A 15,851-nucleotide genomic window follows, 5' to 3' on the forward strand; every position below is an offset into this window, starting at 1 on the left:
CTTAAAAAATAGTCTAAAAATTCACCTATTACACAACAATATATGCTAATGGAAACTGAGCTTAGAAGCTTCACATCCTCATGATCTAATTCTGTACTGGATGGTATCTCTTCACAGCTGACTATCAGGGGAACTAAGATACTGCTTTTAATCATGATTTATATCACAGCATTACAAGCTTGTAAAAGAATAAGTTAAGGCTCAGTGACCATAATTTATTCAAAAACAGAAGTCACACGACACCAGGTTATGGTCCAACGGGTTTGTTTCAAGTCACAAGCTTTCTTAGGGCTGTTCCTTAGTCAGGTGGAGACTCTACCAGACAAAGCAGCAGGGCTCTGAAAACTTTTGATTTTCAAATAAACCTGTTGGACTATAACCTCGTGTTACATGACTTCTGACCTAGTGCACCCCAGTCCAACACCGGTAGTTCCACATCATTTACTCAAGAAGACAATGGCCATTTCAAACTGTTGGTTTCGGTTGAAGAATTTCTTAGTGTGTACTCCTAAATAATCATCTGTAAAGTACAGCTCACACCCCCTCCAAAACAAAATCCGGGTGTATAGCTAAACAACTATGGAAACCGCTGGAGAAACTCAGCAGGTCTGGCAGCATTTGTGGCAAGTAACCAGAGTGAACATTTTCAGTCCAATCAGATGAAGGTCACTGACGAAGAGTCATTCTAGGCTCAAAATGTTTACTCTGCTTTCTTCCCACAGAAGCTGCCAAACCTGCTGAGTTTCTCCAGCAAGTTCTGCTTTTGTTTCAGGTTTTCAGCAGTGGCAGGACTTTGTTTTTGCCTGGGTGTCTAACTAATAGCCACTGAAACCACCGACCTGAGAGAAAGAGCAGGCAATGTGGGTGTTCCTGAAACACACTGAAAATGTTAAAAGCAATGAAGGTCTCACTGATCCAGACAGGCGAAGGTACACCAGCCCACTCTGAACCCCGTGACAATGTTATCATTTGGAACAGCTCAGGGAAAATGTGTCATTTTTAATCTTCAAATGGGAAGCAGAGTTGGCAGGCAACACACCCTGGCACTCATCCTGCTCATTAATTTTAACAACGAGCTGTGGCACAAAGCACATTCTCAAGATGTGTTACTGTCAGCAGAACTAGCAACGTTGGATAATAAGCAGGCCCTTGGATTTCCCGTGCCCATATACATGAGTTATCGGGGCATTGAAGCCATTTAATGAACAGCTGGTTGGTAACTGAGAACTTACTGTAGAGAGAACAAGAATTGTTGAAAGGTTAGGCACGATGCCTGAGGAGATGCTTGGCAGCTATGATTTGGTACAACTTCCAATTAGCAATTTGTGCAAATTCAAGAAGCGACTATATTATGTATTGTTGCATTGCCATATGTACATTAGCTAGTGTGCATTAACCACTAACAGGAAGGGCAAACTGTGCATTATTATCTGTTAACTGATGCAACAGTGGATGGCACAGTGACTCAGTGGTTAGCATTGTTGCCTCACAGCACCAGGGACCCAGTTTGATTCCAGCCTCGGGCAACTGTGTGGAGTTTGCACATTCTCCCTGTGTCCGGGTGGGTTTCCTCCAGGTGCTCTGGCTTCCTCCCACAGGTGGTCCAAAGATGTGCAGGTCAGGGGGTGGATTGGCCATGCTAAATAGCCCATGGCATGCAGGCTGGGTAAGTTAGCCATGGGAAATGCAGGGTTACAGGGATGAGATGCTCTCTGGAGGGTCAGTGCTGACTCAATGGGCCATATGGCCAGCTTCCATACTGTAGGGATTCTATGGTTCGAATATGCTATGGGTGTTATTGTACCATTGTACGTGCAAAACATTGGGTAACAGAATTAAGATTCTTGAAAGAATCCCAAATTGCTTGGAAAATGTAGAACTACGCAAGTGATGACCTGAATTCAGATTCATGACCACTCTGTTTATAAGACTACATCTCTTGGAATCAAGTGATTGCAGCAACCTACAGGGCTTAGGCTGGGTGGAGGACTAAAAGCAATATCAACATGCTCACCTCCCACACCACAGAAAACCATTCAGTTAATCTTTTTCCTTGGGATGGGGTGAGGAAATCAATATTTGTTACCCATCCCTACACTGAGGTGATGATGGGAAGAGACAACATGGTCATACGGCATGGAAACAGACCTTTCAGTCCAACCAGTCCATGCTGACCATAATCCCAAATAAACGGGTCCCACCTTCCTGCGCTTGGCCCATATCCTTCCAAATATTTCTTATTCATGTACTAATCCAAATGTCTTTTAAGCATTATAACTGTACCTGCACCCATCATTTCCTCTGGCAGTTTATTCCACACATGAACCACTCTCTTTGTAAAAATGTTGTCCCTCATGTCCTTTTTAAATCTTTCTCCTCTCCCCTTAAAAATATGTTCCCTAGTCTAGAAAGCCACCATCCTAGGGAAAAGACAACTATTATTAATTCTATCTACACCCCTCATTATTTTATAAATTTCTATAAGGTCACCTCACAACCTCCTACACTCCAGTGAACCAAATCCAAGCTTATCCGTCTCCATAACTCAAAAACTCAAACCCTCCAAACCTGGCAACATCCTGGTCAATCTCTTCTGAATCCTCTCCAGCTTAATAATATCCTTCTTATAACTGGGTGACCAGAAATGGACACAGTACTCCAGAAGAGGCCTCATCTGTGTCCTGTACAAGCAAAGCACACATACCCACACTTTACTAGTAAGTTCCAATAACTTTGATCCGGTAACAGTGAAGGCAAACAGCAGAGTCTTTCCAAATCAGCATTATGCGTGAATTTTAGAGGCAAGTTCCTGTCAGGGTAGGTGTATGTTTGGAAGGTATTGCTGAAGAACACAGTGAGCTCTCTTAGTTTAGATTATAATTCTTTTCACTGGAATCTCTGAATTTTTAATTTCTTTGTTTATATCACTTGTTATTAATGGTTGAAAAGGTGATGAATTAAGATTTGTTACGTGTCCCCCTTGATTTCTGGTGCGATAGTCGTTATAGATTCATTGAATCCCTACAGTGCGGAAAGAGATCATTCGGCCCATCAAGTCTGCACCAAACATCCAAGGAGCAACCCACCCAGACCTAGCCCCCCCAACCTATCCCCTGCATTTCCCATGGCTGATCCACCTAGGCTGCACATCCCTGGACACTACACAGCAATTTAGCATGGCCAATCAATCTAACCCCCACATGTTTGAACTGAAGGAGGAAACCCACGCAGACACAGGGAGAACGTGCAAACTCCACACAGACAGATTCTCCATGAATCATCTATGGGTTAAAACAACACAGTTTAACACAGATGCACCAAGGTACAAGGGGGTTCATATTAACACAGTGGTGTCATTCGACGCTCAGAGGGTAGCCATGTCATTTCTGAGTTTGAAAGACAGACATGGGGCTCAAAACAGAAAATCTAGGCTGACACTCCAGCGCAGTACGGAACAAGTGCTGCATTGTCAGCAGTACCATCTTTTGAACAATACGAGACCCCATTTCAAGTGGACACAAAGGATTTCATGGCATTACTCAAAGACATTCTGGCTGACATAAATCTCTAAAACAACAAGACAGACAATCTAGTTATGGTTGCACTGCCTTTTATGGGACATTTTCTAAACCACAGTGTGCAATGGCTGTGAGGTTCAAAACAAAAGCAAGTGTCAGCTGGTAGTGTCTCAGCGATCGTACTCTCATATCCGAGTCACAAGATTACACGTTCAAGTTCCACTCCAGTACTGAGTCCAATAATCCAGGGTGAAACCCAGTGCAGTACCGAGGGTGTGCTGCACAGTCAGAGGGACTGTTTTTCAGATGTGACATTAAACCAAGATCCCAGCTGACCACTTGGCTGGATGTAAATGATTCCGTCCCTGGGATCCTGGCCAATGTTATTCCCATAAACTCACAAAAGCCGATTATTGCTGCTTGTGGGAGCGTACTGTGTCACCACAAAGCCTACATTACAACACTTCAAAAGCACTTCTCACTTGGAAAGCACTTTGAGACACCCAATGAGTGAAAAAAGTGCGACATAAATGCAAATTAGATTAGATTCCCTACAGTGTGGAAACAGGCCCTTCGGCCCAACAAAGTCCACGCCGACCCTCTGAAGAGCAACCCACCCAGACCCATTCCCCAACATTTACCCCTGACTAATGCACCTAACACTACGGGCAATTTAGCATGGCTAAATTACCTGACCTGCACATCTTTGTGACTATGGGAGGAAACCACAGAGAACATGCAAACTCCACACAGACAGTCGCCTGAGGCTGGAATTGAACCTGGGGCCCTGATGCTGTGAGGCAGCAGTGCTAACCACTGAGCCACCATGCTGCCTCAATCTTTTTTTGTTTTGGCTTAACAATTAATGCCAATATGTTGGTACGAATACATGAGCCTATTTAATGACAATACGGTCTGGTCATCCCTTTATCTGAAGTTGTGCTCCTTTCTAAAGCCCGACAGCAGCCTTGACAATCGAGCCAACATCTAAAATCATTGCACCTTTAATCAAGTTGCCTGCGCAATGAGAACAATTTTTAAAAAAGAACTTTCGAGTTTAAATTCAGATCAAAAGAAAATGCACGGAAATCTGTCCAGCAAACGACATTTGATCCTCAAAGAGATATAAATAAACTGTTTTCTCCAGTTCTTGTTGAAATCTCAAAGGTCCTTTTTTGGATCTGGATCCCAGTGAGGGTGGTAACCTACAAGTGTTCGACCCGTGTGTGGTACCAAGGCACAGCTGAGAGGAACCCCCTCAGTTTCATTATTGCACTGCTCAGTATTTAATTTTGCTGTTGCTAAAGATTTATTGTGACTTCATCTTCCAGTGGCCTGTCCTGAACCGGATCTTCCGACTCATTTGCCGGGGTCTCCTCTGTTCTGTCTTCCATGAAACCCAGAGGAGCAGTCACGTAGCGATAGTCAGCGGTGTCTGAAATAGCCAAGACCTCCATATTGTCCGCACTCTGACCATCCACTTCCCAGCAGGCCATGCTGCAGCCTTGATTGGACGCAGTAGCTCCTGCCCCTTCCTGTAAGTTGATGTAGAGATGTTGCTCTGTCTCTGCGACGGTAGAGAGGCCCATTAAGAGGCTTTCCAGCGATATCCTCAATGATTCAAAGGAGGGCCTAAGCTTGGGGTCAGTGTGCCAACACTTGTGCATAAGCTTGTACCTGCCATAACACAAAAACATTAACACGTTCTTAACAACAATGTCACTCAGCTTTAGGAAGAGATTTACAAGGATGTTGCCAGGGTTGGAGGATTTGAGCTATAGAGAGAGTGTGAATAGGCTGGGGCTGTTTTCCCTGGAGCATCGGAGGCTGAGGGGTGACCTTATAGAGATTTATGAAATCACGAGGGGCATGGATAGGATAAATAAGACAAGGTCTTTTCTCTGAGGTGGGGGAGTCCAGAACTAGAGGGCATAGGTTTAGGGTGAGAGGGGAAAGATATAAAAGGGACCTAAGGGGCAACATTTTCACACAGAGGGTCGTGTGTGTATGGAATGAGGAAGTAGTGGAGGCTGGTCCAATTACAGCATTTAAAAGGTATCTAGATGGGTAAAAGAATAGGAAGGGTTTAGAGGGATAGGAGCCAAATGGTGGCAAATGGGGACTAGATTAATTAAGGGTACTTGGTCGGCATGGATGAGTTGGACTGAAGGGTCCATTTCCCTGCTGTACATCTCTAAGACTCTACCTTTAGCAAGTTACAAGGAAGAGACTTAGGTATTGGAGTAGGCCATTCAGCCTACTGTGTGATAGCATAACTAGTGAAACGTGTTTCATATTTATTCATTCACAGCATATAGTTATTGCTAGCTAGGCCACCATTTATTCTCCATCTCTCAGTGCTTTTGAGAAGATGTGGGAGCTGTCTTCTTGACCAGTGCAATCCTTGGGATGTAGTCACACCCATAGGAAAACAGGGTCCAGGATTTTGACTCAGCAACAGTGAAGGAACGGTAAGATCGTTGCAAGTCAAGTTGCTGAGTGGCTTGTTGATGATGGTGCTGCCCTTGCCCTTCTTGATGGTATTGTCATGGATTCATTTTTATGTCCTGCAGCCACTTTAATAAGATACTTGGGCCTTGTGCATAAAGTTACCAAGTCCCCACTGCTGCAAATCCATCTATTGAATGGAATTATTGGATGGATCTACCTTTATCAAAAGAAATACTGCCCCATTTAGTACAATTAAGTTAAAGCAAAATACTGTGGGCGCTAGAATTTCGAAACACAAATCCGGACTCGCAATGTTTTACTCTCCACAGATGGTGGCAGACCTGCTGAGACTCGGCAGCGTTTTGTGTTCATAAAATAAAATTCAGTGCTTGCTCGCCTCAATCCTCCTCCCCTTGTGAAATAAATGGGAAGCCAATGTAGATTAGCAGGCACAGGTTTATAGGCCAAAGGGATTTGGTGTCCTTGTTTCTGAAAATCCGTCCCTCTATTTCCAGCTCAGTCAGCAGGATTGTTACTTACAGTTCATCAGTGCAATCTGGGGGTTGCTTCAGCCTGTGCCCTCGGATGAGGTAGTCATAAATCTCCGCATTCTCCACTCCTGGGTACGGGGTTTGACCTCTAGCTGCGATCTCCCACATGGTGACTCCAAATGACCACTGGAATCAGAGTGTGAATAAACAAACAGAAATGACGCACGTCAGACACCCTACCACCTAGTATCCACCCCTTACCCTTCTGGAGTCCAGTGATGGCTCCAGGTCAATGGGAAGTTCCCATCCTGCTCCACTCTAGCATCACCCTGAGTGCTCACGTAATTGCTTCCTCACGGCACCTTTCGCTGACAGACTCAGACTTCAATGGGGCCAGGAGGAGGAGGAGACAGCTGGGAAAAGCCTGAGAATGGATACAACACACACAATGTGGTCAGGGGCTGTCCAGTCTTCATGGCCGGGCCTACTGTGTAAGGCTGCACAATTGACAACCTAAATGGATGACAGCAAAAAATGTAGCAGGATAAGGCTGGCCTGCAAGATGGGCTCTAGAGTAGGGAAAGGTGAGGAAAGCAATGTGGAGAGGAAAACCCAGCTCAGATCCAGAATTCAGCTGCTCAGAATTAGGAAGGACAAAGGCTTCCTGACAAGACCTGGCCAGGTTCAGATGAGCACAAGGCAGGATAAAGGCAGCCAACCACATGGCAAATGACACGCCTCATTTTAGCTGACCTGTATTCAGCTGTTAACATGTACTTTGCCCCATCTCTCTTCTCTACAACCATTACAACTCCCTTCAACCTTTGTTCTGTTATCTCTAATTGACCTTGCCCACTAACTTTCCCCTGACCTTCCCTCCTGTTCAAGTTGCTCTTCCCCACCTTGTCCTATGGTATAAAACACTTTGGACCTTTTTATTCAGTTCCAAAGAGCCATTTTAGACTTGAAACATTAACTTTTTGCTCTCTCTCTCTCTCTCTCTCTCTACAATGGCTCAGTGATTAGCACTGCCGCCTCACAGCACCAGGGACCCAGGTTCGGTTCTAGCATCGGGTGATTGTCTGCAGTTTGCACATTCTCCCCATCTTTGCACGGGTTTGCTCCAGGGTTCCTCCCACAATCCAAAGATGTGCAGCTTAGGTGAATTGCCCATGCTAAATTGCCCATAGTATTCAAGGATGTGTAGGTTAGGTGCAGTAGTCAGGCGTAAATGGAACACAATAGGGGAATGTGTCTAGGTGGGTTTCTCTTTTGGAGGATTGGTGTTGGGCCAAATGGCCAGTTCGCACAAAGTAGGGATTCTATGCTGAGCCCCATTTTGGGAAGATCTGTCATACAGGCACAGAATTAGTACGTACCACATCACTGTGAACTGTGTATACGTTATCTGCCAAACTCTCCAGGGCAATCCATTTAACGGGCAGCTTGCTGGTGCTACCTTGCCTATAGTAATCACCACTGTACAGCTTGCGTGATAAGCCAAAGTCTGCCACACATACGCGCATATCTTGGTCCAGCCTGGAGGGAACAAGAAGATGTGAGGTGACCCCATTAATAAATTCACAATGACAATCGGATTGTCATTCTAATTCTAAGTTGTAATGCCAATCAGGTTAAATTTCAGAAACACACACAAGAATAGGAGGAGCCATTTTGTATTGTACAGCTCCCACCTCATACCCAATGTACCCTAAAGCACCCCAATCCGATTACACATGGAGTCCGTCCAGACCTCAATACAACTGCAGTATTAACTACCAACCCTTTCCTCTCCAGTCCTCTTTGGATACAGGCCATCACCACATTTGTTTTCTACGTTGATAGGATAGTCCGGAAAGTACATCCACGCCTCTGCTTCCTCAGCACGCTAAGGAATTTCGGCATGTCCACAAGGATTCTTGCCAATTTTTATTGGTGCACCATAGAAAGTATCCTATCCAGATGCACCACAGCTTGGTACAGAAACTACTCTACCCAGGACCATAAGAAACTACAGAGAGTCATGAACACAGCCCAGTCCATCACACAAACCCACCTTCCAGCCACTGACTCCATCTATACTTCCCTCTGCCTGGGGAAGGCAGCGACCCCATCAAAGGCCCCTCCCACCCCGGTTATAATTTCTTCCAACCTCTTCCATTGGGCAGAAGATACAGAAGCTTAAACACCACACCAACAGATTCAAGAACAGCTTCTTCCCCGCTGTTATTAGAGTTCTGAACAGACCTCTCAAAATTCAAATTTAATGTTGATCTCGCTCTGTCTGCACCTTCCCTGCAGCTGTAACATTCGCTCTGTTCTATTACCCTAACACACTATGTATGGTATCATCTGCCTGTACTGTAAGCAGAACAAAACTTTGCACTGCACCTAGGTACATGTGATAGTAATAAACCAATCAAAAAATATTAAGTGACTTTCCAGCCAATGAAATACTTTTGGTCACTGTTGCAATGTTACCAGTTAATGGGTACTCAGCAAGCCACTTATAAGCAGCTAATAAGATAGCGACCAGTAAATCTGTTATAAACATTGGTTCAGACATAAATATTGGCTTGTGCACCAGAGAGACATTAGCAGTAATGTCACTGGACTAGTAATCCAGAACGCCGGGCTAAGATTTCAGGGTCACAGGTTCAAATCCCACCATAGTGAAATTTGAATAGAAACCAGGAATTTGAAGAAAGCCAGCCAAACAGCAACTGTGTCGGTCAATTTCCGGAAAGATCCATCTGATTCATTAGGGTCCTAAAGGGAAGGAAATCGGCTACCCTGACCTGGTCTGACCAACGTGTGACCCCAGACCAACAGTAAAGTGGTTAATTCTGAACTGCCCACAGGGTAATGGGGGATGGGCAGTAAACGCTGACCTGGTCAGTGATGCCCACATCCCGTGAACAAATAAAAATGAGCACCCTAGCTTTTTATCACAATAGTGACATGGGACCTTGTACACTGACCTGAGGGGGCAGACCTCTTCTGCATCTGTCTCTGTCCCCTCAGCCCAAGCTTCCTTCAAAGATGCCCTTGGCCTAGCCATACCCTGCCCTATTTCTCTACTTTCCTTGCTATCTCTCCTCTCTGAGCTCACCGTGAAAAGGTTCACTTCATACTACACCCACAGACCAATTTCCCGTCTGGGACCTCGCACAGGCTGATATTGTTCACAGTTCTCTCTTCACTGTCATTTTCTCTTTTAAACCTTCTTCTCAAATAAAAATTGGAGAAAGGTGAACTTGGAACTCTTACTGAAATTGCTTGGCAGACAATAAGCTAAACCAGCTGGCCTGTCAATCAAGGAGAGTTTGTTATAACTCTCATTGTCGGCTTAATTTGTTTTTTTTTCCCCTTTCCATGTTTGAACAGCAAAAACTTTATACAAGTTCAGATAATGACATTCAAACAGACCTTTTGTACCCAATAGCCTTTGCATCTACTCCTTAAATTTGTGACTCTCTCACTACAGAATTAAGGCAAAATGGGGTCTGTTTGAACTCAAAACTAAGTTCAAATGGTACAGCTCAGTTCAGGTTTCCTCCCTGCTCCCTTCTTTTTCTGCAAACCTTGGATCTGTTGAAAATGAAAGCAGCACTTCCACCTCCTGGTCTCAATCACCACTTCTAAAACTAGCTCTGGAAGGAAGCCTCACCTGGCCTGGTCCACATGTGGGTCTGGATTCACAATAATGTATTTTACAATTTAACTGCCCTCTAAGAAGGATATCTGGTCAGCTAGGACGAATTGGACCCAAGGGTTTGTTTCCAGGCTGTACATCCCTCTGACTCTATGACTAGTAAATGCTCCATTGTACAGAACAGAAAATGTGAATAAGGCAAAAATCAGACAGACCTCCTAGGCACAGCAAAGGCACGCCCAGTCCAACCTGCCCTCACAGTCCTCCTCACAAAACTTTGGGACCTATGTCAAAGTTAAAAGTCTTGTCCCTCAGTCTAGTCAAACAACAGTCTACTCATATTCTCAGAGTTCTTCTGGGAGTCCTCAACGTTGACCCTAAATCTTATGCTGCAAGGCCAAATGCCAACGAGCAAACTTGCTGCTGATCACCAACTATCAGCCTCCTTCAGTGATCTGTCCCTCTGTTGTTGAAGAAGCAGTGTGGGCAGAAAAGCAGCAAATAGTCTACTCTGAATGGAGAGCTTCAAGAGCCGTAACCAAGAGCAGCTTCGTAGCACTGTAATGGGATGATCCCTGAAGGATCTATCCACCAGACTGGGTCTAGGCAAATACTGAGGGAATCAACAAGATGGAAAAACCCATTGGATCCAGCCCTCACCAATCCACCTGTCACCGGTGTACCAATCCTGGATAGTATTGGTCGGAGAGACCACTGCACCGTCTTTGTGAAGTAAAGTCCCAGTTTAAGAAGAATAGTTTAAAACAGATCCAGCAACCCAAGACTGGGCATCCATGAGGTGCCTGGGCCATCAATAGCAGCAGAATTGTACTCCAGCACAATGTGTAACCTTATGGCCCAGCATATCCCCCATTCTACCATGACCATCAAAGCATGGGATCAACCCTGGCTCAATGAAACGTGCTGCCAGGAGCAGTACCAGGCACATCTAAGAATGAGGTGTGAACTTGGCGAAGCTACCAAATAGGATTACTCTCTCTTGAGTTCTCTGCACAAAGGTAGATCTTAGTGATTATTACCATACCCTATGCAAAATGGCATGATCTTTACTACAAGGAGGTAAGCCCTGAATCTACTTCAATTAAAAGGGGGATCATGCCATGCTGTTGTGATCACACATTAGCTGTGCAGCCAACTGAGCTAACTGGTGCCACCCCACAACTAGTGCGTGTGTACTACCTACAGAACACACTTCAGAACATGCCAAGGCACCTCCCATATCACCTTCCAAACCCACAACCACTACCAACCAGAAGGTCAAGGGGTGCAGATACATCAGCTCCTGCAAGTTCCCCTCTGAGTCACTCATCATCCTGATTCGGAAATACAGTAGCATTCCTTCAGAGTCCTGGCATTCCCTCCCTGAGGGCAGTGTGATACACCCTCACCACACAGATTCACAGTCACTTATAGCACAGAACTAGGCAACTACCCTTTCAGGCAGTGAGTTCCAGACTCCCACCACCCTCTGAGCGAAAATAGTTCTCCTCAACTCTCCTCTTAGCTATTTAACTCTTACAGCTATGCCCCCTTGGTTACCTTGACCCCTCTACTAATGGAAAAATTGCCTTTCGATTCACCCTATCAATGCCCCTCATAATCTCACACCCCTCTATCAGGTCCTCTCTCACCCTTCACTGCACCAAGGAATGGACACCCACTCCCAGAGGTGCAGCAGATTGACTCACCAAGAATCAAGGACTCAATGTCCGACCAAAATGAGTATAAGGCATAAAAGTTTGAATACACTAATGGATTCAAGAACAGCATCTTGCCCACCATTTTGAGTGGACCTTTCAAATATTAATTCTGATCTCTCACTCTCTCTGTGCACCTTCTCTGCTGCCCTGGTGCACTTTGTATGGTACAATCTGCCTGTATAACACATAAAACAACAATTTTCACTGTATCTCAGTACAGGTGACAACAAGAAAGCAAACTCAAACTCGCCACCGCCTTCTCGAGGGCAATGAGAGATGGACAATAAATGCTCACATCCCATGACGGAACAAGGAAAGGCCGTCCATGTGCTCACGTACATGCAGTTGCGTGTGGCCAGGTCCCTGTGGACAAAGTTCTTGTTGCTGAGATACTCCATCCCTTTCACAATGTCAATCATAAAGTTCAGGAGGATTGGTAGGGGGATGTCCTAGAGAGAGAGAGAGACAGCAAGAAAGAATATCAGCAACTGGGAAGATGGAAACACAATACAAACCTCCCCAGGCACAAGGGAGCAAATAGGATGAGATATCCTGAGGTGCTTCAGAAAGCGATGATTGAACAAAATTAAAAGTGTTGCATTTACATACGTGTTTCATGACCACAGGATGTCTTAAAGCACTTTGCTGCCAATTCAGTAACTTTTTTCTGGCACATGGCTTGCTTTTATTCATGTCAGCCAGCATTTATTGCCCATCCTTAATTGCCCCAGAGGTGTGGACCATGTTGCCATGGGTTTAGAGTCACATGTAGGCCGGACCAGGTAAGGATGGCAGTTTCCTCCCCTAAAGGACGTGAGTGAAGGACACATGTGAAGACTGAGAACAAGAGACTATGGGGTGGTAGGCTGGCAGGAAGAAGCAAAATAAAAATGACTGAAGGAATTGAAATGAAAGATGGAGAGTTGTCGCTAGTCTTGGGAGAACAGGGGCTGATGGTTAGTGGGACAGGAATAGCAGATGGGCAGCAAAGTATCGGACAGGCCAAAGGAGATGTCTGGTGGGGTAGGCAAGGCTGCTCTGGAAAACATTGGGAGGTCAGAGGTCAATAGATACCCACACCAGCAAATGGGTGAAGACTAGGGTGGGCTCGGGCCAAGTTACAGAATCGTCATGGTGAGAAACGGAGTCATTGGGTCCGCACCAGACAGAGAGGAGATAAGGATACACGGGGAAGACAAGAAGGAGGCAAAGCGATGTGCACAATCTGCTCAGGGCAGATGCTTGGCTTGGGGAGGAAGAGGGAAAACGGTGGAATGGATAATCCACGACTTGGTAACAGGGAAACACCTTACACTTCTCGCCACAATGGAGTGGGGCAAAAAGGTTTGCGCAAGCCAAGATGAAGAAAAGAACACAGTAACCTCTCAGGGATAACAGGCAGAACTTACTACCCTTCCTTGAAGATAGAAAGAGCATTATTTTACTCCAGTCACAGACCCTACCTCCAGGCCCATAGTCAGCCTGCCTAATTCTCAACCGGAGGAACATCACAATGAAGGGAGACTGAAAAGCAAACCACAACCAGGGATTATCAAGGAAATGGTGGAGCCTTGCCCCTGCCCTTGCCAATGACTCCCATCCCATCTCCCGTAAACCCTGTCCCACCATCACACGACGGAGGCTCAGGTTCCTTGGCTATCCTGAGTCTCCTCTGGTTGCACTGCTCACAGCAGTCATGGGTGTTCCCGCAATGACCTGCAGCTCTTGAAGGGGGCACCGCAGTGGGATTTCATCACCCAGGCAAAGGGTCACCAATGGGGATCTGCGAAAACGAGGCAAGATGGAGCTGTCCTGGTGAAATGCCCGTCACCTCCATGAATCACCACCCATTGCACCGATCTGCATTTGACAGAGGCCATCAAAGCCAGGATCAAATTTGGGCAGGACAGGAAATTGAAGGAGAAAACACTTGTGGACCAGACGATACCCGGGTTTGTGTCCCATGGACTGGAGGGAGCAAAGATGGCTGCCACACCAAGGAAACTAACAAAGATGGAAGAGAAGACATGTGGAGGGGTGAGGGGATGGTTGAGCAAATCAGCAGCTGCAGAGGTATCTAGGCAAAGGCCTTCAATTCGTTAGTTTGAAGTTTAAAAGAGGAGAGAGAGAGAAACATGGACTCATCAGTAGCTGGGCACAAATGGGAAGAAACAGAGACAATTCCAACTAAGGTACAGAAAGGTAATGCAGGCGTGATCAATTTTTATTGTTAAAAACGGCAGAGAGAATAAAATCGCCAAGGACACAAAGTAGAGAGTGAGAAAGAGGGATCAGCAATGAAGACAGGGAGAGTAAGACAGTATCACAAGGTGGGACACAGATAAGTGTGTCACAAATAGAGTTACACAGTAATTCCATACATGCTCCCAAGTGAACTGCTGACCAGAATCACAGGAAGCAGTCGCCCAAGTGACATTTACAACAGCAACAATGTGAATTCACTAAGACAGTTCAAACGAAAGCAGACATCAACGTCCAACACAGACTTAAAAATGAGTTCCCTATTAAGGGGATAATGCATACAATTGAATAGGGGCAAACTGTCTTCACCATGAGCACGAGACGGGCCCAAAGTCAATCTGTTTTACTGGACTCCCTCAACCGTTGATACCACCAAAACCAGCTTCACCCTCCAAAAACATCATCACAAAAAAATCAAGCTGGGGCTTTGTAATGTTTCAAGAGGAGAGGAGCTTAGTGCCGTGAGAGTCTCCACGGCAACATGCCAAAGGCACATCTTATCAACAATGTTCGGCAACATGGTTATGGTTGCCAATAGACAAGGGATTTTCCTGATTGCTTCATCTTGCAGAAGCTGCCCCTTTAAGCAATCTGAGTGCGATAGCAATCCGGGTGCGATATCACTCTGGAGCTCACTGAACGCTCAGTGGTGTCAGAATCCAGAACATACTTCTCCAAGACAAATGGTGAGGAATCCATGCCACTGGGAGGATTCACCCACAGCCTGCCACTCCTGATGCTCACTTGAAGAGGAATATTATTGGAATGAATTCCCTGTAATCGAGGGGAATCTGCCGTCAGTGGCTACTAGTTTGAGGTCGGCATTTGGGACAAATATTGTTATCTTGTCAGCACTCACCGAGGCAAAACTTCACTGCTCCTCATCTCTATGTTAGCCACATGTATGCAGAGTGACAGCTCACTATCCCACTGCAGGAGGTGGCATAATCAAGCCTGAGGGCTCCCTATCCATATTCCCTGGTGGGGGAGGGACACGGGTATGGGGTCAGCAGTCAGCTGCCCCTTTTAGCATCAGGACTTACTGAAGCCAATGGTTCAGCTCAACAGTTTGGGGTCAGCTGACTGGGAGCAGGCCAGGGTGGAGTGTACAGCACACAGTCACTTCTAGCCCTGGGCCTTCACTGAGCAGACTCGCCCTTCTTTAATCTCGCTGGCAAATCAGTAACGGGGTAGGCCATCGCTTTGGCCACTCGGGAGTTTCCGAAGTGAGTCGCTGACTTACCACTGGCTGGTCTCCAAGCCGGGACAGTACAAGGTAGGTGCGAAGGTCTCCGTGTTTCATGAAGGGCAGCAAGACCATGGGGACGGGAAGCCGGCGATGGGCTCGACTCTGGAGGCTCACTCCTGGGAAAGAGAAAGGTAATCTGGGGGGGTTGGTTACACTTCAGCACCTGGAGATGCTACGTTACATGATACTTGGATGCCAATACCAGTTAAGAAAACTGATTCTCAGCTTTATCCATCCAGCCATATTAAAACGAGCAAAGGTGTCAGGCTGAACCTTTATAAATCACTGATTAAGCCTTGGCTGGGCTATTGTGTTCACTTCTGGGCACCACACTCAGATGTTAAGAGCAGCAGGAGTTGACCATTCAGCTGCTGTGCTATTCAATATGACCCTGGCTGATCATCCAACTCAATTGTCTGTTCCTGCTTTCTCCTCACACAAAATAAAATCTAGAATTAAGAGTCTAATGATAGCCACAAATCCATTGTTGCTCGTCAGAACAAC

At 45.8% G+C, this 15,851-nt stretch overlaps 1 protein-coding gene across 3 annotated transcripts in view; it reads right to left on the reverse strand.

Moving 5' to 3' along the window:
* Positions 1–4,506: 4,506 nt before the first annotated feature.
* tyro3 (TYRO3 protein tyrosine kinase) overlaps positions 4,507–15,851 on the reverse strand; it is a 136,271-nt gene continuing 124,926 nt past the window's right edge. For 2 of the 3 annotated variants that reach the window (XM_060828316.1, XM_060828315.1), the window contains 5 exons: positions 15,342–15,463; positions 12,176–12,285; positions 7,840–7,999; positions 6,510–6,646; positions 4,507–5,195 (listed from right to left, as the gene is read on the reverse strand). In XM_060828316.1, coding sequence (XP_060684299.1) covers positions 4,820–5,195; positions 6,510–6,646; positions 7,840–7,999; positions 12,176–12,285; positions 15,342–15,463 — 905 coding nt within the window. In that variant the 3' untranslated portion in view covers positions 4,507–4,819. Of the gene's footprint in view, positions 5,196–6,509; positions 6,647–7,839; positions 8,000–12,131; positions 12,286–15,341; positions 15,464–15,851 lie in introns of all 3 variants that reach the window. The other variant, XM_060828317.1, reaches the window with a different exon arrangement.

Source organism: Hemiscyllium ocellatum, chromosome 8 (genome assembly GCF_020745735.1).
Source record: "Hemiscyllium ocellatum isolate sHemOce1 chromosome 8, sHemOce1.pat.X.cur, whole genome shotgun sequence".
Taxonomy (NCBI): domain Eukaryota; kingdom Metazoa; phylum Chordata; class Chondrichthyes; order Orectolobiformes; family Hemiscylliidae; genus Hemiscyllium; species Hemiscyllium ocellatum.